We start from the raw sequence: 27,572 nt of genomic DNA, 5'->3' as shown, positions 1-27,572 counted from the left end.
AACATCTCTACAAGGTTTGCACTCATTGTTCGAATATGAAATACATAGCTTTCTGGAAATGCGCTATTTTTTGTCTTCACTGCTGTACGAACATGTGTAACATGGTGACGGGCAAAGTGAAATATATCTTCGGTAGACGCTGCAAACTTTTTTTTCTGTCAGAAGACTGATGTAGTTATTTCAGTTTTGCATGCGTCGGCGATTTGTACACTTTGTTTTGTTTTGAGCTCCGAATTGCCTCCAGTATTCAGCAAACATACTTTACAAACTGCATTATTTCTGTCTTCATACTATAAATTTCAAGACAAGTTACGGAATAACATCCAAGCGAGCATTAGATAGAAATCGCTAAATTCATTTCAGAATTAATCGACATCACATAGCAGATGCGAAGGTACAAAGTCTGTACACGGTTTTCACTCGTTGATCGAACATAAGTAATTAAGCTTTACGGGAATGCGCTCTTTTTGTTTGCTATTCTGTAGGAATACACAATCAGTCTGTGTCATTCAGGCGTTAGTTGCTTGAAGGTTTCACAAAACTGTAACATGGTGACGTGTTTAGTTCGTTGAAAATCTCTCCTAACTTCTCCTAGCTACCGATAAGAAGGGAACCTAGCAACATATTCGCGGCGCGGAACGTCCCTCGCCGAGTTAAAATCTTCGCGCGCTTCAAACGTGGAAGTAGCACAGCATTCATTAGGAAAACAAGATCAAAGTGTACCTGAAGGACTAGCTTGTTAACTGAGCACTCGTAATGCTTCAGTTTCTTGGGACTGAAACTTTTGGTATCCTATCGTGAACACTTCTGGAACCGAATAACGCGCCAACGCTCACGGAACGCTGGAATATACCGCATGATTTTGGTTTACCCAATGAGGAGTTGGCCATGTTTCGTTGGTCAGGCTCAAGTTGGTGGCTAGCATCATTGTTCGGCATGTTTCCAAAGTAGATGTGACTGTTATCAGACGTTCATGATGCGGTGTTTTCACTGTTCTTAATTTCTTACAATTCTTTTTCATTTGCCAGTCCGAAAGACAACCCCAGTCCATACCATGGGTTTCTTGTTTTAAGCAATAGACTGTCTGTAGTTTTCTCAAGTATTATTTTGGCAACATTGTTGCTCAAATCGGAAATTACATATTTTTTACGATCGTCATGCGTGTCTGTGCGCGCGCGCTATGGTGGAAATGAGTGGGGAAGGGTGGGAAGATGACGATATCTCGTTTTTAGCGCGAATTTTTAAAGCAAATTACAAGGTATTGTGCAATTGTGGCTAATGCGGTACAGAGTAACGTTCTTACCTATATCGTTCTGTCCACAACCAAAAAGGTAACGTATTTTCTTCCCCCAAAAAGGGGCGCAGTTTGGTAAATATTTAACTCAACAATCTACTGCTTATAGGGCACACATATGTCTAATTTTGCTTCGTTGTCAAGAACTTGGGGTCTGAGCGCAATGTGAGAAATTACATGAGTAATACAGCAATGATTACTGCCACATTCGACCCAGGTCAACAGAACCTTTTTTTTTGTTATTTAGATTATTATTCCTATGTACAAGGACACAAATGTTATTTTGCAAATGTTTTTTAGACGCAAGTTTTGATGTCTCCTTGAGTAGTAGTTTGACAGAAGTTCATTACTTTTAATGAAGCAACAACTTTTGGTTGTTTCATCATTTTCTCTTCGCACTCCGACTTTCGTGATCCCTGGAAAAAAAAAAAAAATTACAAGTAGCAAATAGAATGAGTAGATTTTCGCCGAGGAGTATTTACGGATTGATTCTGTAGGTTCTGGAAGGTATTACTAAATAATTTGGTTTTTTCAGCTATTTTGATTGGCTAAATTGGCCACTGTAAAGAGTTTCTAAAACTGACGTTTCCCCAAAAGGGAAAACGCTCGAAACGTCAGCTTTTTAAAACTCTTTCCGGCGGCCAATTTACCTTATCAATTCTGTTGATAAAATCAAATAATTTTATTCACAAATAGCTTAATTTATCGATCGCACCAGCTGTAATTAAGGACACTTGTTCCTCGCTCAAAAGCCACACGAATCTATCAATCTACACGTAGGCTATGTTCAACCGGTCAACTGTCTCCCCCCCACCCCCGCCCCTCTCCTTTCTTTTTGCTGTCGCTCACCCCCTTGATACAAATTTCTTTCTCTCCCCAGCCTTCCTCTGCCATTTAAATCAAAGCTGGCGGCCATACTTGTCGCTAAGAAAATACCGAGCACTCGCTCTCCAAAACTACGCATGCTCTGCAGGGTACACAATGAGAGCAAACAATGAATACTCATGTTATAGTTTCGTATATGTATCACTGAAACAGGTGCAAAACTAAAATTGGCTTCGTCTTGTTAAAAACCACGCTGTCAACTAATTCTTTAACCCTCTTATTTCCTAACCTCGCTTTCATTCAACGATTTGGTTCCATTTCCAAAAATGTAACTGGCAGAGAAAGATGTTTTCGTATTGTAAAGAGCGTGGGACAAATAAAAAACTTCTGAGTTTTCATGAGGAATCAAACCTCAGACCGTCGGATTCCGCGCTCCGATGCAGTACCACTGAGCCACATAGACTTTAAAGCAAGCTAAGTCATTACAAGTCCTATGCTGATGACAAGACGAGATAACATATTTCTCGACTTCACTTCAGAACGTATCCTTTACGATCTTTCTTATTCTGTTTACACACAAAGTAAATGATCGATTATCATCAGAGTTTGAAGTATATAATACCTTGATCTGGAGGGTTCGTCTAACGGCTTCCTTCCTTTTTAAGAGGCGATCTCTGTAAGAGCGGTCCAGGGCATTTCGCATTGGAAAAAAGTTTTCCCTCAAACTTTACCCAATAAACTATCTTTGGTAACAAGTAAATAAAACCACATTAGTTTCTGGAAATACGTTAAAATAAAATTTTTAGAGCTATCAAAAGTCAAAGCTGCAAAAGGCCCTTTTTTGACTTCTTGCGACATCGAAAATTTCAAAAGTTGAATAGCCCGGTCCTCGTATCACACCGCATGCAGCAAAAATATTTTGTATTCTTAAAGTGTGTGATATATAAGGTGTATAAAATGCATTTCAATTTTGATATTCGTTTACTCAGAGGCTCATCATAATTTATTTAAAGAGACTCGTTGGACAGCTTTCTGAAATTGGTTAAAAGTACTCTTTCTTTCTTAGTTGATATTGCTCAAGTCCAGACCAGACCATTAAAAACTCCGCTTGATTTCTACTAATAAGATGTTTGGCTGCAGAAAAATATAAAAACATCTTGCACTTATTGATTTTCTTCGCCGAGGTGACTTAGAACTTTTAGCGATATTGCTAGCGTGACAGCCGATTATGCAAATTAGTTCATTGAGCAAACTCCGACCGTTTTATGTGAGTGGCTCAATAAATCTTAGATTTTAACCATTATAAGTAAAAAATATAGTAGGACAGAGCTTTAAGACCACACCGATTAACACTTTAAGCATTTTAAAAGGCCAAAATTTGACAAATTTTATTATCTCGTGACGAAAGACTTCAACAACAACGTATCGAATATCATAATTTGATTAGCGCTCGCAAATTCTTTTTTTAAAAATTTGGCTTCTGTTATTTCATATTTGAGTTCTGACAGCTTACGCTATTCAAACCTGTATAAACATTTCAATACCAAACTACAAGATTCTATTTAGTGTAACCGGCGATAACGGCACACGCTGAAATACACCGTGACCACTGTCACAATTCAATTGTGTAATTATCCTGAATTGCTTCTCCCTTCGTAACAAAGCAGCGATAACATCGCCTTTTGGATCAGAATTCTGGTCGGCAGGAATAAGAGAAATTTTGTCTGCACACTTGTCTTTATGATAGTTTCTATTCAAAACTCTAGGGAGTTCTTGTGGAAAAAGGACCCCGCGATTTTTGAGGAAATTAATTATTACGTTACGTGTCACCTCATTTTTCCAACAATTAGCTATATCTATATTGTAAAGCGCGTAATTTTATTAGCTGTCATTCATATGTCTCTTTCGGTACTGGTTTGCTTGGGATTAATAACACTAAATTCTTGAAGCAGTATTCGCCACAAGAAGTCCTGTTTTCAGTCGCGTTCCTCAGAAACTTTGTTCGGAGACTCACGAGGAGTTTCCGGTTTGTTTAACTTGCCTCAGAGTACTGACTCAATAAAGAGTCATCTCTGCTTAATCCATTTGTCAAAGGAGAGTTTCACAGAAGGAGAGCTTATCTTTGCAAGGGCTGGCCTGTTTGATGAAGAAGACTCAGTTATGACAAAATGTGGGTCTGCGCAAAGCATAGGCACACTTATGGGAAGTTCTGGCGCCAAAGTTCAGCGTGCCAGTGTTCGACACACCCTGGTAGCGATTCCAAAGGGGTAAAGAGCCGGTATTCTGTCAATTTGCAAATGACAAAGGCCATTTCTAAGATGTATGGTGTTCTATAGAGGTTTAGACAATACTGCAGCTGAGGGAGCGGATGGTTTCAAGGATTTTCTCCAAATTATAGACGAATTGGAAAGCGTGGGAGCAGAAAAGGACTAGTGTAAAGAAGTTCGGAAGAGGCTTCAGGAGAGCAAGTTGTATTTGAAGACTACATACCGTAATCACTGCGAAGAGGACGATAGCAAATGTGCCGATCACTGTAGGGTCTTTGCATTGAGCCATGCTAGTGACACTGACGTTCACAAAGTATGCAGTCACAGTCACAACGTGAAGTGTGAGGATTGTGAGAAGCTGAAGAGTGTTATTGAAGAAGTAAAAGGCACTATTTCTGAGTACACAATGCAATTGGGTAGGTTTCAAGCTGAAGACTATCGGTATGAAGCAAAAATTGCTGCCGCTAAGATCTTTGAATGGAGAGGGCATATCCTGAGAGCAGAAACCAGGATCAGTACGAGCGGCAAACTGTCGATACTTTGAAGGGAGATGAAGCATTTATAATCGTTGACTGGACAATGAAGTTCATAGCGATGAAGTTCCGGGAAAAGCAAGCAGAATGGTTTCCCAAGAGGGAAATTAATTGGCATGTGAGTAGCGTTGTTGTAAGACAGGAGGAAAGTCTGGAAGTAACCAGATACGTACACCTTCTTAACAGCTGTAAACAAGACTGGTTTTCAGTCCTAGAAAATCTCTTCGTCACCATAAAGTTACGAAATTCAGGAATAAAAAAGGCCTTTCTAAGATCGGATGAAGCAGGTTGCTATCACAACAGTAAGCTGGTATCATCTCTATGAGGGCTCAGATATCAAGATTGCCACTTTCAGCAACTTACACAAGAGGGCCTGCGCGTTTGGAGAGCGTTTAATGTTGGGCCTGGAAAGTTTATTCGGTAAAATTAAAATTGCAATTTTTCCACAGAAAAAAGACGGATCTGGTGGAGGAGATTCCATTTTTCCCCACTACTGCTCGACAAACTGCATCAGCAGGAGAAAGCAATGATGGCAACGACGGTAGTTCCTATCAATGCCCTGAACCTGGTTGCGATGAAGATTTTAAGACCCAGGCCGACCTTGACTTCCATATGAACTAGCTAGTTCATCATGTAAGTCCTGTGCCTGCGAGCATGACTTAAAGTCTTTACGACAAAGTGGAGAGGTAGTGGGTTCATCACTTTCAGTCATTGTCATTAGAGAGTGAAAGTTCGAATGAACTGGTTGCAGTGGCCACAGAACCCTTGACAAGTACATCAAAGCTTCCCATGGGATGGGCTCTTCATAAGAGAGGTGCAAGTGAACGGTTTTCGCAAAACGTCAGGCAGTACTTGACACAGAAATTTAGTATCGGATGAGACACTGGCAGAAATCAAACCCAGAGAAAGTAGCAAAGGATATGCGAACTGCTTGCACAATAGATTGAGAGAGAATGTTCGATAGCACAGAGTGGTTATCCAACATACAGATTCAGGGTTTCTTCTCGAGATTGTGCCTTAAACAGCGATCTAAAATACAACAAGAATCGGATGATGCCATCGACACAGACGACCACTTGATAGAAGCATCTGCGTCTGATGTAGACGAAGGGTGTTTGAGAGAGGCGAGGAACACAGTAATGGATGAGATAGGATTGAAACATCCAATCATGTTTGATATCTGTCATGTGCACTCGTTGGCAAGAGAAGCAAGGATTGCCTGGTATCAAAGTCAAGATGCTAAGAGACATGTGCAAACATTTTGAGCTCGCATTCAAAATGCAAGATACAAATGCAGCACCTCTTGCAAAAATGGAGGAAATGATTTCGGAGTGCAGTTGTTATGCAATCTAGTTATGACGTCCACCCGCTATGCGAATGCGATATCCTTTTTCACAAGAACTCTTCAAACTTATGAACAGAGACTGTTATGCAGACAGGCGTGACGACCAAATATCATTTTTTCCCTTTCAGCGAGAAATCTGAGCAATCGCTGCTTTATTTAGACGTGAGAAGTATTCAGGACAATTACACGATGGAATTACGTGACAGAGTCACTGGTCACGGTGTATTTCAGTGTGTGCTGTTATCGCCGGTTACACTAAATAGAATCCTGTAGTTTGGTATTGAAATGTTCATACAGGTTTGAATACCGTAAGCTGTCAGAACTCAAACATGCATGAAATAGCAGAGGCCAAGTTTTTAAAAAAAGAGTTTGCCATTAAAATGTTAGGCGAGCGCTAATCAAATTATGATATTCGATGCATTGTTGTTGACATCTTTCGTCACGAGAGGGTAAAATTTGTCAAATTCTGGCCTTTTGAAATGTTTAGAGTATCAGTCGGTGTAGTCTAAAAGCTCTGTCCTACCATCTTTTCAACTTGAAATGGTTAAAATCTAAGATTTATTGAGCTACTTATATAAAACGGTCGGAGTTTGTTCAACGAAATAATTTTGCATAATCAAAATCGTTGAAAGTCTGAAGTCATCGCGGCGAAAAAAATTAATAAGTGCAAGATGTTTTTATATTTTTCTGCAGCCAAACATCTTATTAGTAGAAATCAAGCGGAGTTTTCAATGGTCTGGTCTGGACTTGAGCAATATCAACCAAGAAGGAAAGAGTACTTTTGACCAATTTCAGAAAGCTGTCTGACGAGTGTTTTTAAATAAATTACGACGAACCCCTGAATAAACAAATATCAAAATTGAAATACTTTTTATTCACCTAACATATCACACAGTTTAAAAATACAAAAGATTTTTTGCTGCATGCGGTGGGATACGAGGACCAGGGTATTCAACTTTTGAAATTTTCGATGTCGCAAGAGGTCAAAAAAGGGCTTTTAGCGGCTTTGACTTTTGAGAGCTCTAAAAATTTTATTTTAACGTATTTCCAGAAACTAATGTGGTTTTATTTACTTGCTACCAAAGATAGTTTATTGGGCAAAGTTTGAGGGAAAACTTTTTTCCGATGCGAAATACCTTGGACCGCTCTTACAGAGATCGCCTCTTAAGCCTCTGTAAGAAACTTATCCAAACCAAAAAGGTCTTCCTCTTCCTTTTCAAACTGAACCGGCCCACCACGCCGCTGACCACGATCTGCGCCAACAAATACCTTGTCAGGCTATTATTAGCTCACAGCCTTCTGAAGTAAAACTTCTTCAGTGTCTGTTCGTTCGCTTGCCGGCAATCGATCTTAGAGTAAAATTTTTATCTTCTTCCTCGAGCTACATTTGCAAAGTTACAACAAAAATCAAACGTAATTAGCTCTACTACTTTACATCATCCGCGCAAACCAGTTCAATAAGTTTACCGCTCCTTAGTACAGTACATAAATACACATGTACAACCATCAGCCATAACTGCCAATCTCACCTTTCGTGGCTGGTTCTTCTGGTTTTTCTTCCGATTCTACTTGCTCTGATACTAGATCTTCGACAGCCGGCGTTTCTTCTCTTTCATCAGGCACGTTTTCACCTCCTGCGGGTGGCTCGTCTTTTGTAATGTCATCCAAATATGGTGTAGTCGAAGAGACATCCTCCTCATCCTCCATGCCTGATGAGAAATCTACCAAGTCTCCTGTTTCTGGTGAAGCAGACTCTGACATTGTAAAACTCAATATCCACAAACGTTTACGCATGACCTCCTATATGACACTTTTAAACTTTAAGTAAAAGGACCAGAAAGTTAGATCTTACGCAAGGACGAAATTTAGAAGTGACGGTGGATTGTGTTTTCAAAACTCACACTGGCGCAATTTTCTACGAGTCGCCATATTTGGGAAAGCAGATGTGAACGGACCAATCAGAGTAGTCATTATAATTCTCTTTCAATATTCCTCCAAATAAGGAAGTCTCAAAGTTCAAAGTGAACCCAGAGCGATCTACTGCTTTTTTTCTTTTTTTCTTTTTATTCTTCAGCAGAAAAAAAATACAATCTGATAGAGTTTATTAATTCAGATCGAAAACTCGCTTCGGGGACCACAAACTTATACACGAAATGATCCTCGTGTGAACAGCGATAAAGGAAGTTGCAAAAATAGGAAAAATGAAAAATCTCAGGCTTCGCTACGACGGGATTCGAACCTGTTCCTCCCAGAATACCGGACATATGGTTTCTACTACCTCCTAAGATTCGAAACCACATATCACAAAAGAGGACAATTTGGGCAGTTTTTTATTTTTTCCTTGATATTGAACGCGATTAATTTCAGTCGGACTTGGAGGTGAAAAAAAAAAAAGGATTATGACAAAGATGAACTGAAATAAGGGAAAGAGAAGCCTAAAAAATTCTCGGTTTCAACTGGGTTTGAACTATGCCTTCCAAACACTAGCTGGGTGCTAATATCAACTGAGCTAATAACGCCAAACCACAAGCATTTTGGAAGCTCTCGTGTAAAAACAAACAAGCAAAAACAAAACAGAAAACAACAAAAAGAAAAAGGCCTCGACGTGGTTCGAACTCATGCCTTCCATGCAAAGTGAGTTTCGAAGCCACATTTTGGAAGCGAATTTCGTCCAAAGTGTGCAGTGGTTGGCGGGGGGGGGGAGGGGTAGGGGGTAGATTAGATACAAAACTACGACTTGTGAAGAATAGGCTTATGTGGCTGGTGCACAAAGTGAAGAGAAAGTTGATCTAAGGGCAAAGTGCGATCGCCAGGATTTCCTAGCCAGATCCTGATCCTAAAATACGCACTGGCGTAAATGCCGCCTTCCCACCCCTCCCTCGTCGTGCGTAAGGCACGCAGGTCAGTAGATAATAAACAAAGTTCACTCGTGGTCGCATTTAACCAACAAATAGACTTCAAATATCGAGGTGTGTTTCTCATAAAAGTGCTTTTACATATATAAAAAAGAAGACCGTCTTCTTGAAGGCCTTGATGCTTTTTTGCGTGGTTATATTTTAAGGTTACTTTACTCCACATACGAATCACTCGCTACTGTAATGTTCTTAATACTTCTTTACAAAGCTCAGCACAGCTACACTCCTAAAAAATTAACTCTTTTCTCCTATATTGGGTATACTCAGTTATTCCTTCTAATCTTCCTAGGCTTAAAGTCCACTGTACTTCATACTACTGTACATTATCGTACTGTGCTCTATTCTACGACTCTACCACTTCTACACTTCTCTTCTTTCCTCCTCACTTCTTCTCTCTTAGCCTGTTCCAGCCTCTCAATCAGCGAAGACGAGCGAGAAAGCGAACACGCGAAAAATGGCGCGTGCTTCAACTTGCAGGCAAGCTGGCGTGATCTGCAGACGTCTCCTTGGTAACCGCAGCCGCCGCGTCCTGCTTACTTCAACACAGCGGTCCAAGACTAAAAGGCAAAAACACAATTTTCCATAACTTTGCCCAGAGGAAAAAAATGAAATGCTTGCTTAAGATCACTGAAACTTTCAATTTATTGTGATATTAAAAATACCAACATTGGGGGATGGAGAACACTTACGAATTAAGGAAATTTTAAAGGATTATAAGTTTCGTAATTCCTTGAAAAAGCACCCACACCTTAGGCCATAAATTGAAGTAACCGTCCCCCCTTCCTCACTTTCTTAAATAGTGGTGATACAACGAAAACCTTTTTCTATTGCCACTTTATCCAAAACCTTTTGAGCTTCAGTTCCCGAGTTTCTTTTCGGTTCCAGACATTTCAGTCTTCATGCGCTTGTAGAATTCCCTTATGTATTTTACCTGTTGTTTTGATTTTTCTGCCCTATTAGTGCGCTAACTCAACTAACGCCTACTCAGTAAAGCGCCCTCCTACCAATAAGCGCCCTTAACCCCCGCCCCCCACCTCTTTTAGCCGCAACTTTATGGGCGCTCGGGCGTTTGTTCGAGGAAATACGGTATTCACTTCTCCAAATAAGGGGGGAGGGGGTGGGGTGGCGTTCTTGCACCTATAGTCCTTCGCCAGCTACGCTCATGCAAAGTGTCCTGTTGCGCACTCAACCCCCCGCGGTGAAACGACAATTTTGCAGGCTGGTTTTACGAATCTATTTGACCAATTCAAAATGGACACCAACATACAATGGAAAGCAAAATATCCATTCTCACCTTTTTCATCGACGTCTTGGTAATCATAACCGAACTCGAAAGACTTCTTGAACATCTGTTGGTGAGTGTAAACCGGAAACAACGGTACAATGACGTCATGTCTGTTGTGACCAATGGGTGCATCGTTAGTAGATAGCACATTCGCATCCTTATTAAACTTCCGCAGCCATTTTTCATAGATACGATCCACAAACGCGTGATGAAGAGGAAAGATCGGGTCGTTTGATGCCGAAGGTACGTCCCCCATTTCTCCTCCAACAACTATGTGGACCCGGTTGTGCAAGCCGTGGACGTTAGGAAGGCGAAAACCAGTTTTGGTGCTAACATAACCCTCTAGGATGTTTCTAAAATTGCAGCTAGACTCTTTGTTGTGGGGTGGGAGGTCAAAGGTTTCAAAACGGAGCGCAAAGTTGACATCTGTTTTTGTTGGAAATGTCATAGTATATCCTTGTTCCTTCACTTTCTTCTCCTTCTCATCATCTGTGTTCCGTTTCAATCTATCTCTTCTGTCATCAGGTTCACACGGCTCTGTTAGGTCAGAGGTTTGTTCGCTGGTGCAAAGGACGTACCAGTTATCCAAGTATTTGCCCCTCACGATGCCAGTAGTTTGGTTTGTTACACCAAGGAGCTCTTCAGAGCAAATTGCAGGGTCGCATTGAGTGGGATTCCCAGTCCAGTCCCAGAAAGGAAGGGCAAATTCTTCATCGTTTCCAACTTCCTGCAAGGTTCTCTCCCATGCCAACAAGTACAACCGATGCCATGAGGGAAATCCCTGACCATCGTGTGCGAAGTCAATATCAGATTCAGTGATATCATGAGGTAAAATGGTGTCACTTGCAGCATAGTAATGCATCCACGTGAACAGGTCATAGTTCGTGATATTATCAAAAAGGTACGTTGGGTCGTCACCCTCCATAAGGGTTATGTTTATCTCCTCGTAAGGAGTAGACGTAACCATAAAGTCACTTACATAGTGCTTGGACATGTTGACGTATCTCATGTATCGATCTTTCTCCTCGGCTGTCAGGTTTAGAAAATTTCTTCGTATTAAATTTTTCTTCTGCGTGCAGTTCTTGCCATAGTAACCAAAGGCGCATTTGCTGCAATCGTAACCTGCATAGTTTGCGTTGCATTTGCAGACTTTGTGGTAAATAACACGCGGCCAGTTGTGTCTCTCGTCCTCCATCTGGAACGGTCGATAATGGCTGTACTTGAATGTCCAATCACGAATGGTCAATTCTTGGCACTTTCCTCTGTCTCCATCGCAACCACATCGTGTGGTGAAGCCTTTGGGGATAGGACAACATATCTTGTCTCTCAGACTGTCCAGGTCAATGCAGTCTCTGGGAAACTGGCCTCCAACCCAGGGTAAAGTGACAACAAGAAAGACAAGGCATGCGATGATGGGGTAACCCATTTTATGATAGACTCCCTGAGAGATAAAATTTAGGGCTTATTGTTATCTGTCCTACGAGTCTAGACGTCTAACAATTATGTAAAACGTAGATATCTCTGTCTAATTTTAATAGTTCTAATAATAGTAATAACAATAATGATAAGAATTATAATAATGATGATGATAATAATAGAAATCATGAAAACTTTCAAATAGAGAGAAACTCGGTGTGTTTTTGGTGCTTGTTTTTGAGGAAAAGGTGAAACTCAAAATAAGAATTGTTATCTATAAACCTCACTAGGCCAGGGGAAAAATGTTAATTATTTTACACATTTTCTTTCGTGTTTTATCTAACTAAAGCCCAAAGTTAACTGATCCATCTTGCAATGACTGTGTTTACAATTTTTAGGGCCAAAAGACCCTAAAATGATTTAAAACTCTGGATCGCAAGGTTTTAGAATATAAAAAGGGCCGGATGTCATCGAATCTTGAGTAAATGTTTCTTTTTTTATTCTCTTAATGTCACAAACGATTGGATTATGCATCTCGAAAACATTGACCTGTACTGTTTAGTATTCTGGTTCTTTGATTCTTTACGCTAAGTTATTCGTCACATGAAAATCCTCACAGCAATGAGCCGCAATTTCGCTTTATCTCAAGAAGCTTAATTTTTTTGTTTGTGACTTTGAAGGCAACAACTTTTCAGATCCAAAATCTCCGGTTTAAATCCTTTCAAGTGAATCGAGATCCAGATTCCCAGAAACTTATCTTCCAGTTCACACCACGCAATTATTATTCATATTCTGGGAATTAGTCACGCAGTATATCCTGACTACCTAACAAACGAGGCTAAGACGATATGAATTTTCTTAATGTCATACGGGTTATCACTGTACGCTTGAAAAATATCCTGTTTCTTTGTTGTCTCTGTGACCTAGTTTCCAATAACAATTTTTTGGCGAGGAATCCATCACTGAAAATATTGACCAAAAGGTTTAAACTTCCAAATCCATTGCTGCTCGCTTGAGAAACTGATTTTCTTCACAAAGTTATTAGAAATGAGCGGCTTTTCTGGTGCAAAATATCTGCTACTTGAATCAAAAGAAAATTTCGTCACATCAGGTCCTCAGCTTAAAAAAACCACATAATTGACGCGATGCAACTGGATTAATTTCATAAAACGGGTCAGCTTTCCCAGATAGCATCCCGTAAGCATATAAAGCATTTCTTGCTAGTAAATATAATTTTCGGCCCAAAATCAAACTTTATCGCAAGAGACCGCTTCGCCACTTTGTCATGAAAGCCTCCTTCGATTTTAGTCAGAGCCTGAATTCCTTCTTTAGAAGCACTCCTGAAATCAATCCGCGATCGGCCTACAACAAAAGCATGCGCATTTCTGTTAAGGACTTTGACGAATTGAACATAGTTTGATCATCGGATGGTTGCGACATGTGCATCGAGTAAAATCCGCATTCTGTTTCTTGGATAGTCATCGTTTGAAATGTACCTTGAACATTGTTACATCGAAAGCAGTACATAAATCCTTTGTAGCGATCATATTATGAGCGCCTCTTGATTAAGATTGGAGCGTCGAGATAAGACTATGTGTGGAGTGGTTGGCGAGGCGGGGGGGAGGGGGGGCGGATAAGGGGTAGATTAAATACAAAATAACGACTGGTAAAGAATTAACTCGCGTGGCCGATGAATGGGGGCCTGTGAAGGGCAAAGTTGATGTAAGTTGATGTGTGATCGCCAGGATTTCCCACCCGGATCTTGTTATCCTAAAATATGCACCGGCGTAACTGCCGCCTTCCCACCCCACCCCCGTCGTGTGCAAAGCACGCAGGTTAGTAAATAATAGACACAGTTCACTCGTGGTCGCATTTAATCAAAAAATAGACTTTAAATATCGAGATGTACTAATATAACGCGCCTTTTCATATGTAAAAAAAAGAAAACCTTCGTCTTCTTGAAGGCTTTGGTGCGTTTTTGAATGGTTAGATTATGAGATTACTTTACTTCACATGCGAATCAGTCGCTTCTGTAATGTTCTCAATACTTCTTTACTAAGCTCAGCACAGCTAAACTCCTAAAAAATTAACTCATCCCTCTTATATTGTTTATTCTCAGTTATTCTTTCTAATCTTTCCAGACTTAAGTCCACTGTACTTCATACTACTGTACATTATCGTACTGTGCTCTATTCTACGACTCTACCACTTCTACTCTGCTCTTCCTTCATCCTCACTTCTTCTCTCTTAGCCTGTTTCAGCCTCTCATCAGCGAAGACGAGCGAAAAAGCGAACACGTGAAAAATAACTTGCAGGCAAGCGGGCGTAATCTGCAGACGTTTCCGTAGTAACTGCAACCACCGCATCCCGCTTGCTTCAACACAGCGGTCCAACCTCTGCACGTGTGCGCAGGTTGTAATTACTACGTGAAGTGATGTCAGAAACAAGTTACACAGCCTCGCATTCAAGTGAGTCGAGGTGTTTTGCAACCGTCTTTGTTTTTGTTAAAGATTAAAACGGAAAGGTGAATCAACAAGATATCCGTACTTGAATAAGCTTCGGGTTCGAAAATTATCGAGTTTTCTTTTTCTCTACGTTTATTCCCTTCTACAGATTACGATGTACGTTTCAATTTTCTTTCGTTTATTTTGGGAGACAGGAGCTGTTACTTAAGTTTTTCTATAAAGTTTTGCGTACAAAAATGGCGCGCGGCCTGCCAAAATTGATCCCCTCGCGCACGCCCGACGTTTGACCGCTGTGTTGCTTGCTTCCTGCCCCCCCCCCCCCCCTTCTATTTCACGCATCTCCACTTACTAAGAGCTTAAGACCGGCTAATTATCTCCACTCCCTGTCTTCAATCAGCCAACAGTAGCTGCCATACTAACATGACTGACATCAGCCACCAACACATCAGCTTTCCAGACGCTGCAGATATAGGGGGGCCAGTTGGACAATCTCCCAAAGACTTTGATTCATCTTCTTTCTCGTCATCAGGAGACCTGCCTATTCAAAGATACTTTCTTGTGAATTTTGGATAGCATCAGTTATAGTGGACAAACTGCACAGGGTATGAGAGGAGAGACGAGGAATGGTGGGAAGCGGAGGAGTTGGAATTAATATAAATGAATGAGTATAGACACTCCTCAGAGTTCTCTCTCCAAGACATGTTCTTACCATCGGACTGGAAGGCAAGAAAATAAATTTGCCATAACTTTTCCCAGAGGAAAAAATGAAATGCTTGTGTAAGATCACTGAAACTTTCAATTTATTGTGATATTTAAAATACCAACACAGGGGGAAGTGGAAAACACTCACGAATTAATCGATCTTTAAAGGATTATAAGTACCATATTTCCTCAATAAGCGCTCACTCCTTAGGCCATAAATTGAAGTAACCGTCCCCCTCTTCCTCACTTTCTCAAATAGTGGGAAGAAAGGAAAACCTGTCTCTATTGCCACTTTATATATAACTTTTTGAGCTTCAGCTCCTGAGTTTCTTTTCCGTTCCAGATATTTCTGTCTTCATGCACTTGTAGATTTCTTTTATGTGCTTTATCTGTTCTTATAAATTTTTTTTCTCATCAGTGCGCTAACTTAATAAGCGCCCCTTCGGTAAAGCATTCTCCTACCAATAAGCGGCCTCCCCCTTCCCCCTCCCCCATCACCCTTTTAGCCGAAATTTTTATGAGCGCCGAGGCGTTTGTTCCAGGAAATACGGTATTCACTTTTCTCAAATAAGGGGGTGAGGGGGTGGGGGGCGTACCCGCACCTTTGGACCCCCGCCAGTGTCATATTGCGCACCCCATCCCACGCGGTGAAACGAAAATTTCGCCGGGTGATTCAAAAAATCTAGTTAACCAATTCAAAACACGGACATTGCCTGAAAAAGATTGGGCAGGCAGAGGAGTTCTGACTCTCATAATTAACTAGTCTCATGAAAGTCAACCTAAATACAATGGAAAGCAAAATATTCTTTCTCACCTTTTTCATCGACGTCTTGGTAATCATAACCGAACTCGAAAGACTTCTTGAACATCTGTTGGTGAGTGTAAACCGGAAACAACGGCACAATGACGTCATCTCTGTTGTGACCAATGGGTGCATCGTAAGTGGATAGCACATTCGCATCCTTCTTAAACTTCCGCAACCACTTTTCATAGATACGATCCACAAACGCGTGATGAAGAGGAAAAATCGGGTCGTTTGATGCCGAAGGTACGTCCCCCATTTCTCCTCCAATAACTATGTGGATCCGGTTGTGCAAGCCGTGGACGTCAGGATGGTGATGACCAGATTCGGTGCTGGCATAACCCTCTAGGATGTTTTCAAAATTGCAGCTAGAACTTTTGTTGTAAGGTGGGAGGTCAAAGGTTTCAAAACGGAGCGCAAAGTTGACTTCTGTTTTTTTTGGAAATGTCATATCATATCCTTTTTCCTTCTCTTTCTTCTCCTTCTCATCATCTGTGTTCCGTTTCAAGTCATATCTTATGTCGGTGGGGTCGCACGGCTTTGTTAGATCCTCGGTTTTTTCGTGGGTACAAAGGACGTACCAGTCATTAAAGTAATCTCCCTTTACAGTGCCAGTAGTTTGGTCCGTTACGCCAAGGAGCTCTTTAGAGCAAATTGCTGGGTCGCATTGATTGGGATTCCCAGTCCAGTCCCAGAAAGGAAGGGCAAATTCTTCATCGTTTCCAACCTCCTGCAAGGTTCTCTCCCATGCCAACAAGTACAACCGATGCCATGAGGGAAATCCCTGACCATCGTGTGCGAAGTCGATATCAGGTTCCTTTTCATCATTAGGTAAAATGGTGTCACGTGCAGCATAGTAATGTATCCACGTGAACAGGTCATAGTAAGTGACATCATAAAATAAGTCCTTTGGGTCGTCACCCTTCATAATGGTTTCGTTTATCTTATTGTAAGGAGTAGACGTAACCACGAAGTCACTTGCATACTCCTTCGACTTGTTGACGTATTTCATGTATCGGTCTTTCTCCTCGGCTGTCAGGCTTAGAAAATTTCTTCGTATCAAATTTTTCTTCTGCGTGCAGGTACTGCCATAGTAGCCAAACGCGCATCTGCTGCAATCGTAACCTGCATAGTTTGCGTTGCATTTGCAGACTTTGTGGTAAAGAGCACGCGGCCAGTTGTGTCTCTCATCATCCCTATGGGACGATCGGTAATGGCTGTACTTGATTGTCCAATCACGAATGGCCAATTCCTGGCACTGTCCTCTGTCTCCATCGGAACCACATCGTGCGTTGAAGCCTTTAGGGACAGGACAACATTTCTTGTCTCTCAGGCTGTCCCGGTCAGTGCAGACTCTGGGAAACTGGCCTTCAACCCAGGGTATAGTGACAACAACAAAGACAAGGTATGTGATGGTGGGGTTAACCATTTTATGAACGACTCCCTGAGAAACAAAATTTAGGTCTTGTTGTTATCAGTCCTTCGAATTTAGACGTTCAATAATTATGTGAAACAGATATCTCTACCTGATTTTAATAGTTTTAATTATGGTTATAACAATGATGATAAGAATTACAATAATGGTGAAGGTGATAATAGAAAAACTTTCAAATAGAGAGAAACTGGGTATGCTTTTTTTGCTTGGTTTTGAAGAAAAGATGAAACTCAAGACAAACGATCGAGGTTAAGGCAATATGAATTTTTTTTTAATATCATGCGGGTTATCACTGTACGCTCCAAACACATCTTGTGTCTCTGTTGTCTCTCTCACCTGGTTCTCACGCTTTTTTGGCAACGAATCTATCACCGAAATATTTACCAAAAGGTTTAAACTTCCAAATCCATTGCTGCTCGCTTGAGAAACTGATTATCTCCACAACGTTATCGGAAATGAGCGGCTTTTCTGGCGCAAAATATCTGCGACTCGAATTAAAAGAAAAGTTCATCATATCGGGTCCTCAGCTTACAAAGCTACATAATTGACCGCGATTCAAGTGTATTAATTTCATAAAATGGGTCAAATTTCCCAGAAAGCATTCCGTAAGCATATATAGCAAGTCTTACTAGTAAATATAATTTTCGGCCTAAAATCAAACTTTATTGTTAGTGACCGTTTCGTTATTTTGTCATAAAAACCTCCTTTGATTTTAGTCAGAGCCTCGTTCTCTCTTTAGAAGTAACTCCCGAAACTCGAAATCAATCCGTGATCGGCCTACAACAAAAGCATATGCATTTCTGGCGGACTTTGACGAACTGAACATAGTTTGATCATCGGATATTTGAGACATGTGCATCGAGTAGAATCCGCATTCTGTTTCTTGGATAGTTATCGTTTCAAATGTACCTTAGACATTGTTACAACAGGAGCAGTATATAAATCATTTGTAGCGATAATCCTATGAGTGCCTCTTGATTTAGATCGGAGCGTCGAGGTAAGATCACATGTCTTCCTTGATAACTAGTTTAATTAAAGCAAACCTTCGTCTTCTTTTAAACTGCAAGCTTAGTTGTTCTTAAGATTTTGAAATTTCTCTTCTTGTTCCTCTACTTCGTGGTTCTGTTGACAAGTCGACTGAACAGTAAAACTAAATTGCAATGAAACTATATCTCATCTATATTGATGGATTCTTAGAAAAAGGTTCTTCAGAATGACAGTACAGCGTACCTTTGTTCTCAAGATTTCTTAGAATTCTAGGCGTCTTTACAGGACTTTAGACTCTCCCTATAAAATATACCTTTGGTAGACGCTGCCGAATTTTTCTTCTCTCAGAAGGCAGCTGTAGTGCCGTCAGCTTTGCATGCGTCGGCAATTTTTACACTAAGTGTTTCGTCTTGAGCTCCGAATTGCCCCCAAGAATTCAGCAAACGTACTCGTCAAACTGCATTGTTTCTGTCTTCATGCGACAAATTTCAAGTCAAGGCACGGAATAACACGTTAGCAAGCATTAGATAGAAATCACTAAATTTATTTCTGAATTAATCGACATAACAAAGCAGATGCGAAGGTACAAAATCTCTACACGGTTTACACTTATTGTTCGAACATAAATAATATAGCTTTCCGGGAATGCGATCTTTTTGTCTGCTGCCGTATGAATATATAATTAGTCTGTGACATTAAGTTGTTGGTTTCTTGAAGGTTTCACAAAACTGTAACATGGTAACGGGTAAAGTGAAATATATCTTCGGTAGACGCTGCAAACTTTTTTTGTCAGAAGACTGCTGTAGTGCTTTCAGCTTTGTATGCATCGGCGATTTGTACGCTGCGTTTTGTTTTGAGCTCCGAATTGCCTCCAAGATTCAGCAAACAAACTTGACAAACTGTATTATTTCTGTCTTCATATTATAAATTTCAAGTTTAATTACGGAATAACATCCCAGCAAGCATTAGTTAAAAAGCACTAAATTCGTTTCAGAATTAATCTACATGACACAGCAGATGCGAGGGTACAAAATCTCTACACGGTTTTCAGTCGGTGATCGAACATAAATAAGAAATCTTTCCGTGAATGCGCTCTTTTTGTCGGCACTGCTGTATGAATACGCAATCACTCTGTGTCATTCAGGTGCTATTTGCTTGAAGAATTCACAAAACTGTAAAGTGGAGACGTGTTTAGTGCGTTGAAAATCTCTCCTAACTTCTCCTAGCTACCGTCAAGAAGGGAACTTAGCAACATACATATCCGCGGCGCGGAACTTCCCTCGCCGAATAAAAACCTTTGCGCGCTTCAAACGTGGAAGTAACACGACATTCATAAGGAAAACAAGATCAAAGTGTACCTGAACGACGAGCTTGTTAACTGTGCACTCGTAATGCTGAAACTTTTGGTATCCTTTCCTGAACACTTCTTGCACCGAAGAACGCGCGAATGACCACGGAACGCTGGAATGTACCGCGTGACTTTAGTTTACCAAAGGAGGAGTAAGCAATGTTTCGTCGGTCAGGCTCCAGTCGATGGCTAGCTCCGTTGTTAGGCATGCTTTCAAATTAGATGCGACTGTAAATAGACGATCATGATCCGGTGTTTTCACCGTTCTTAATTTTGAACAATTTTTCGCATTCGTCAGTCCGAAAGACAACCCCAATCCATACCACGGGTTTCTTGTTTGAAGCAATAAACTGTCTGTAGTTTTCTCAAATATCATTTTGGTAACATTGTTACTCAAATCAGGAATAACATTTTTTTTACGATCGTCATGCGTGTCTGCTTCTGAGGGTGCGCGCTATGGTGAAAATGGGGGGGGGGGGGGAGTAGGGTGGAGAGACGACAATGTCTCGTTCCAAGCGCAAATTTTAAAAGAAAAATACAAGGTATTGTGGCTAAAGCGATAAAGAGCAACGTTCTTACCTAAATAGTTCCATTCACAACCAAAAAGGTAACGTATTTTCTTTCCCCAAAAGGGGCGCGGTTTGGTAAATATTTAACTGAACAATCATACTGCTTATAGGGCATACATATGTCTAATTTTGCTTCGTTGTCAGGAACTTGGGGTCCGAGCGCAATATGAGAAAGATATAAGTAATACAGCAATGAGTGCCACAACACTCGACCCAGGTCAACAAAACCTTTTCTTTTTAATTATTTAGATTAAACACAAACAACTCCTATGTACACAGGAAAAGACTCATCTGAATAACAAGCAGTTTGTCATTGTTGACGATGTAAAGAGCCAGCGGTTATCAACAATAGAGTTGTTGACACATACGGGGTATAGAATCCGCGTCACGATAACGTCACGAAATTCAGGAAAAAGTCCTGAATGGACCGAAATGCTTACATTGGCCCATGGGAATAATCCTCGTTCCACAACGAACATTTGACTAACACAGCTCGCGGTTCCTGACAGAAATTTTTGTCACGTAACCTGATGTTTTAATCGACAGAAAACTAAGATCTTTGTACAAGGACAAATATATTTTGAAAATGTCTTTTCGACGCAAGTTCTGTCTCCTTGAGTAGTAGTTTGACAGAAGTTCATTACTTTTAATGATACGACAATTTTTGGCTGTTTCATCGTTTTCTCTTCGCACTCCGACTGTCGTGATCCCTGGAAAAAAAAAAAAAAATAGAATAGAATAGATTATCGCCGAGGAGTATTTACAGATTGATTCTGAGTCGAACTGAAATTAACAAAACAAAATCACAATCACAAATAAAGGAAATAAGTCTCTGAAGAAAGTGCTGTGCTGTGTCGGTAAAAGGGGGTGGGGTGGGGTGGGGTGGGGTGGGGTAGGATGGACGGTATTATCAAATAATTTGGTTTTATCACCTATTTTTTCGAGGTAAATTGGCCACCGTAAAGAGTTTCTGAAGCTGGCGTTTCGACAAAAGGGCAAACGTTCTAAACGTCAGCTTTTTTAAACTCTTTCCGGTGGCCAATGTACCTTATCAAAATACTAGATAAAAAATTTATTCACAAATGGCTTAATTTATCGATCGCGCCAGCTATTAGGACGCCTGTTCCACATGAACCTATCTGGACCGGTGAAAGGAGACAATTTTCTCATGAGCGAAAGACATTGTTTAGGACAATGAATTTCACCTCGAGGAGGAGGGTACGGCTACACGTAGGCTATATTCAACCGGCCATGTTTGATTTGGAGTTAGAGTCGATGATGGGGGGAGGGGGCGGGGAAAGGCGAAATCTTTTACTCTCCCACCCCCACCCATTTCCTCACTTTTTACTGTCGCTCACCCCCTTGGTACAATTTTTTTCTCCCTCCAGCCTTCCTCTGCCATTTAAATCAAAGATGGCGACCAAAAAGATGGCGCGCCAAAACTACGATCTTTCTAGTTCTGTTTACACACAAATTAAACGATCGATTATCATCAGAGTGTGAGGTATATAATACCTTGATCTGGAGGGTTCGTCTAACGGCCTCTTTCCTTTTTTAGCCTCTGTAAGAAACTTGTCCAAACCAAAAGGATCCTCCTCTTCCTTTTCGAACTGAACTGGCCCGTCACGCCGCTGACCACGATCTGTGCCAGCAAATCCCTTGTCAGGCTGAAACCTGAAAAAAAGGAAAGTGCCGATTACATGATATAAGAACAATTTGTAAAACAGCCGTGAAAGTGGGAGGAATGTAACAGCCAAACCATCTCATCTTAATCCTTTAACTCCTCTTCAATTTCACCTTACAAAGTCAATCCAATATCAACCAGACAAGTGATGAGAATAAGCAAAAAAATATATTATTAGTTGATCCAATACCAAATTCTCCGAAGTAACATCATCAGAATTGTAAGGCTGACAGTAAGGAGAATTACTAAAGAGATCTTGGGAGTAAAAAGGCTAAGCAATAAGTCCCTCGTTGTTCAATTGAAAAACTACTCTCAAAATTAGCGAAAGGACAGAACATTTCTGCATTCTTCGGAACAATGTTTTTCAATATTTTCAAGCATCTATTTCGCCACATAGCACTGTAAATAATGAAAAAAGCTCATCAAATTGTAAATAATAATCTATTACCGTTTTTTTGATTTGTCAACTAAATACTTTAATCGAAGCCAAACTAAAAGTATAAAAAATATTAAATTAAGGTTTAATATAATATACTTTTTAATATATCAACCCCCCCCAAAAAAAAAAAAAAAATTCTTCCTTGACAATAATCTCAAAGGGAATATAACTAGGGGCAGAAGAAAGTCCCACAGTGCTCGGTTCTTGGTTATCACAGTTAATTACCTGCTTGTTTGAACCAGTTTTTCCAGATCATCTCCATAAACATCGCGGTCCACATTCTTGCTCGGCCTATAGATTGCATTGGCTGTGCTGCCCTCTCGTCTCCAGGCCTTGTCGTACACATTGTATCCATCGTCATCTCCAGCGAATCCGGAGTCCAGGCCCTAACGGACAAGGCACAAGAATGTCAAAGAGTGGTGGAAGGGGGAGGGTTATGAACTAAATACAATTGGATCGGTAAGCAGGTGGGGGGTGGGGGTGGGGGAAAGGGATACGGCGGCAGATTCAGGATCTTCCTTCGAGGGGGGTGCACTATTAAGGAATGACGTAATTAAAGGGTGACCAGGCAATAACACAACTTGAACTACTGATAGTACATTACAAATAATACAGCAGATTTTGTAAAAACCATTTGTATGCATATAGGAAAGCCGCAAGTCAATTCGAGGGGGAGGGGGGTGTACACCTCTGCACGCGTCACCTAGATATGCCCTTGAAATAATACGGAAAAGACGCATAATTGTGACATAAGCTGTAGTGACTTACCTTGCTTTGATTAAATAATCGCTGATCAAACATTGCTTCCTGTGAGGGAGGAGCAGAAGCCAGGCCTAATGCAATCTGCTCACTTATGTCACGCTCTTTGTCACGCTGAAGTTTGGACCTATAGGAACAATCAGTCATTCCATGTAAGTGCGCAAAGATCTACCGTTACCACTGATGTGAATATCCTAATCGATGTCTATTTTGAACGACAAGCAGAGTTTTTGCATAGTATACGGCTTCAGCCACTCCAAGGAAATAAGAGTAAATTACAGTATACGGGTGGTGATCAAGCTCTGCTATAGTCAAGATAAAAAACATTTTACTTTAAATAAAAGTAGATATAGAGAGCATGTGGTAGGTTATTTCACCTTAGCTAAGGTATTTTTTTCGTCCTATAACAAACGTGGAAAAAAAATCTGACTTCCTATGAGGAATCGTTGCTCAGGTCTTTGGATTCTGCGCTCCGAAGCAGTACTCTTCCATTGAGCCACAGAGACTCTCTATGGGTGAGTCAGACCAATACTACGTACATATATTACAAGGATCCTGACGTCGAAAGCATCATGTGCGTAAATACAACACAAAAAGTTTTCTGTCTCACACGCGCGAGAAGAAGAAAAGAATCTTTCTCCATTTCATTACCGAGCTCAAGTTCTTAATCTAATTCCTTTAGGTACCTTTTATCGGGTGCAGCTTTAGAGATTCTACGATCTCGTTCTCTCTCCTTGTGTCGTTCATGACGCAGCTGGTCTCTTTCTCTCTCCTCTTCAGACCGCTCTAAAATACGGGTTTTAAACAGGACAGCAATTTTGTTAGAGGAGACGCGTAAATATCACTTCACTTGCGACTAGAGGTGTTCAATGATTTCACACCAATTTACAAATGGAACCTGTTTTGAATTTGGATCATCCCACATCAGCTAGAACCCAATTTTGTTTAATCCCTTTTTTATGATAGAAATTTCCAATATTTCTTTATCCCTCGTCATTTTATTTTACTGTATTCAAACTTTATTTCTCTAGGGTCCATCGTCCATTGAGATCCTATTCGCAAGAAGAAAACTGCTTGTAGTTACTACTGTAAGCTCACCACCAGTGGTTTTAAAAAAGAAAGAATTTAAAAACTTGGAACGTTTGCCTCTTTCTTTCTCTCGGCAATTATATCGCACAAACCTTTCCGGGCAATCCTACGAGTAGGATTTTAACAGACGCGTAACTCGATTTTACGTATTCACGGTGAACCAATAGGAGTTGCGCTGTAATTGCAGTGTGAAATAACTGGACTTAACAGTTAAAATACCCCCCTCGGTTTGTTTTGAAAACTGCACGATTTACCTGCAGTAGCTCTGATGCCAGCTCGTTCTTCCCTGGCTTGCTTGGCCAGCGCCGCCAACTTCTGCTCTTTCTTCTCCTTCTCTCGCTGCGCGACCTTCTTTTCCAGCTGAGCTCTCATTTCAACAGCTTCCCGAGCCTGACAGAAATTTCAAAATTTTTCTCAACACAATGCGCTGTGTCTCTGTCATATTCAAGGTACACAATGGTAATAAAATAATGATAATAAAAAAAAGTTATTGCTTGCAGTACGTAGTGCTATTTACAACAAAAAGATCAATAGCGCCAATGGTACAAGTCAATGGCCAATCCTCAATAAAATTATAAGGATGTCATGAGGAACTTTAATCTCAAAGTTTCTCTCTCCACTCAGCGGCATAATCGGCACCAACGACCTCTAAGAGAAACCAGACGAAATGCTTGAGGGTGGAAGGGGGAAGCCTTGCAATGGATCAACATCCCATCCGAGAGGGAGTAACATTAGTGCTATTTGCTTTATGCAACAGAAACTGGGGTGAGCTTGCAGTTCAGACTTCTCCCCCTTTTTAGTTTCAAAACGTGGAATGTGGTGCAGTGATAGGAGTCTTGCCCCCTCCGGCTTGTTAAAAATTGCGTGTGTATGTTGGGCACAAAATTAGCAACCACTGAGTGAAATTACCAAAATTCAGCCAAAATGATGCAAAATACCACATGACATGAAAGATCTGGTAAGTAAAACATTATTCTGCACTTTGGTGACTTTTTGTGATTTATGGGAGCAAATTTCCACAGTTCATAATAACCAAAATTTATCCAGATAATTGGTAAATGTGATTTTCTGGTTTAGAGGCAAGAAAAGAAACTAAACATTTTCAAATGTTATTTCGTTGTTGAGTGATCTTAAAAGGAGTTATAAAGTACATGTGTTGGGCCTTTACAAGTCATTCTCCATAAAGTTCACCTTTCTGTCTGCTATGTACAGTGCTTCAGCCAACTTTGCAAACTTGTCATTGATGTGGGGGTCTTGAAGACCACGCCCATCTGCGGCTAGACGTTTGTCAAGAGGGATGGTGTACCCCTACAGCCAACAACAACAAAACAAATACTTTAACATTTTATAGCCTAACATCAGTATGCATATTTTCCATATGTAGCCCTTGATTCAGAGAAGCACATGCTGTAAAGAGCCTTCCCTCGATTTCTTTTTCTTAAGTACATTTTAAAATTGTCCTCCAATCAAATTACCTTGGCATTCTTCCAGTTGGAAATACAGGGAGGGATCTTCCACTCTTGCTGTTCTTTCACAGTCACCTGAGGAAAAGAAATACTAATTGTAGTATTTTTCAAGTCACTGCCCAAAATTCCAACTAAATCTAAACTCCCTTACAACCAGTGGACACTGGACAATTCTGTGGAAACACTACAGCTTATTAACATATCTTTGGGCCTTTCTGCACTAGCAGACAAAACTAGAATTGTCCCAACAAAATCAAATGACAAATTTTAGTTTCATCTGTTGCACCTGCATTAAAAATTTCAAAGCCGTCAAATTAGAAAGATACTCCCCAGGCAACATCCACCTAAAAAGTCTCTGTAGTACTCTTAAGAACACTGCCTTCCTGGATTTGTGAAGGAACGTTCATTTGATGGGCACTTTCCCTTACCTTTCTGCTTGGTGAGTGCATCACTGGCGCAGGAGGTGAGGGGGGTCCCCTAGGGATCTTCTTGTTTGTTCTAAAAATATATAAGACAAGTGAAAGATTACTGTTAAGATGTGCATCAAAGTACTTTCATTTTCTTAGTAGTCTTCCTTACATTAAAATTCTACATAAATTTTTTAAGCTACAAGGGGAAGATAATTCGGCAGATCAGTGATGAGCAGAGGAGACTTAAATGATTCCCAGGCAATCTGCTCCATGAATTCTTCAACAGTAAAATGCTTATGACAATCTTAAACTTGTCATCAGCTTTGTCTGGAAACTGATTGATCAATGGGCAGACAGACTGGATGATAATCTCAATTTCTCTCAAGAAGATGAAAAAAGATAGTTTTAATGAAAAAATAAGAACATGTAGATGACTCATCCAAACTTTACAGTCACAACTTTGGGAAAAAAAAAAAAAACTTGAAGATTCAATATGTTGTAGTACAGCAGTATTCAAGGTATCCAGTCACTTTGCACCCACTGTCATTTTTTATCCAAATGCAGTAGATTCATACCCAAGTTTGGGTTGGTTTGAAACCCAAGTTTAAGTTGGTTCGTACCCAAACTCTTGGTCAAATTACACATGATTTCAAAATACCTCACACAAGAGTGCCTGCGTGAACAGATGTCAATTCATTGTGTATTGACAACGTCTAGTTAGAGTCAAGTGAGAAAGTAATGAACAAAAGGGTCTTGTGTACATGTGTAAGCTCGTGACTCTCTTAACCAAAACAACCTAATTATTGCCTTAGCACAAGGCAAGCATGATATTATTCACAGAAAAGTCTACTGTTTATACCTGTGAAACTTTTTTTAATAAAACACAGTTTTGTGTAAGTGTAATACTTTTCCGTCGGTTGTCAACTGGACAACATACTTTTACTAGTTTTGGGAACAAAACAACTGAGCTGGATACAAAAATGACTCAACTGACTTGAGTAATAAAAATGACTGTTGGTAAGAAATGATCTGTAATCTATTCAATTGCCATACTACTTAAATCTTGGTGGGCTCCATAGGATCTTTCTGCATCTCCACAATTCTTAATGACTCGCTGTTTAGCACCAGAGTTGAAAGCTACTCCTTGCTGGGAAGGTGTGTAATGATGTACTGGGGCTGCCTGTGGCGTCTGAGCAACTTGGAAGTGGGCTGTGCATGCAGCAATTTTGTTGTGTAACTTCTTTTGAGAGAGAGCTCCTCATGTTTTCTGGTTGGTCTGAAGTTAATCATTTCAGAAAAAAAAGTTAATAGGAATACAAGATATTAAGGGATCCTTGAAATAATGAAGGATAAGTCATAAATCCAAAAAATGTATTGAGAGAAATGACTCAGAAAGGAATTAGATACATAACAATTTGGTCAGTAAAAACAAATGCCATGAACTTCTCTTGAGAGGAAAAAAAAACTGATCTATTTTTTTGTCTGATGGACAACACCACACTTAAAATAGACAGATTCTCTAACACAGAGCTACAGA

At 40.4% G+C, this 27,572-nt stretch overlaps 3 protein-coding genes across 5 annotated transcripts; all 3 read right to left on the bottom strand.

Moving 5' to 3' along the window:
• Positions 1-9,593: 9,593 nt before the first annotated feature.
• LOC136282223 (tyrosinase-like) lies at positions 9,594-11,890 on the bottom strand. Its single transcript, XM_066169547.1, has 2 exons — positions 10,474-11,890; positions 9,594-9,736 (listed from the first exon to the last, which is right to left on the bottom strand). The coding sequence occupies exons 1-2, from the start codon at positions 11,888-11,890 to the stop codon at positions 9,594-9,596; spliced, it is 1,560 nt and encodes a 519-aa protein (XP_066025644.1).
• Positions 11,891-13,736: 1,846 nt separating this feature from the next.
• On the bottom strand, positions 13,737-20,036 carry LOC131783963 (tyrosinase). Of its 3 annotated transcripts, none has more exons than XM_066170081.1 (4): positions 19,630-20,036; positions 18,585-18,743; positions 15,862-17,293; positions 13,737-14,883 (listed from the first exon to the last, which is right to left on the bottom strand). In XM_066170081.1, the coding sequence occupies exons 3-4, from the start codon at positions 17,276-17,278 to the stop codon at positions 14,735-14,737; spliced, it is 1,566 nt and encodes a 521-aa protein (XP_066026178.1). In that variant the 5' UTR covers positions 17,279-17,293; positions 18,585-18,743; positions 19,630-20,036; the 3' UTR covers positions 13,737-14,734. The 3 variants fall into 3 exon arrangements, with proteins under 3 accessions (XP_066026178.1, XP_066026179.1, XP_058956726.2); XM_066170082.1 differs by having other exon boundaries at positions 18,585-18,739; XM_059100743.2 differs by lacking the exon at positions 18,585-18,743.
• Positions 20,037-20,406: 370 nt separating this feature from the next.
• Positions 20,407-27,325, bottom strand: LOC136282222 (SNW domain-containing protein 1-like). The gene is given in 13 exon segments (XM_066169546.1): positions 20,407-20,898; positions 21,704-21,862; positions 22,537-22,697; positions 23,080-23,197; positions 23,757-23,856; positions 24,414-24,549; positions 25,351-25,467; positions 25,635-25,700; positions 26,054-26,123; positions 27,092-27,105; positions 27,107-27,139; positions 27,141-27,236; positions 27,239-27,325. Coding segments are annotated over 13 exon segments (1,194 nt in total). The 3' UTR covers positions 20,407-20,861.
• Between the last annotated feature and the right edge of the window lie 247 nt (positions 27,326-27,572).

Source organism: Pocillopora verrucosa, chromosome 7 (genome assembly GCF_036669915.1).
Source record: "Pocillopora verrucosa isolate sample1 chromosome 7, ASM3666991v2, whole genome shotgun sequence".
Lineage (NCBI taxonomy): Eukaryota > Metazoa > Cnidaria > Anthozoa > Scleractinia > Pocilloporidae > Pocillopora > Pocillopora verrucosa.
This window is presented reverse-complemented; position numbering and strand designations above follow the sequence as displayed.

Coding starts and splice junctions, on each gene's coding strand:
- LOC136282223 (XM_066169547.1), bottom strand. CDS start 11,890: ATGGGTTACCCCATCATCGCATGCCTTGTCTTTCTTGTTGTCACTTTA. Junction 9,737..10,473: donor CCAAGACGTCGATGAAAAAG/GTGAGAATGGAT, acceptor TTTGCCTTTTAG/TCTTGGACCGCTGTGTTGAA.
- LOC131783963 (XM_066170081.1), bottom strand. CDS start 17,278: ATGGTTAACCCCACCATCACATACCTTGTCTTTGTTGTTGTCACTATA. Junction 14,884..15,861: donor CCAAGACGTCGATGAAAAAG/GTGAGAAAGAAT, acceptor ATCTTTGAATAG/GCAGGTCTCCTGATGACGAG.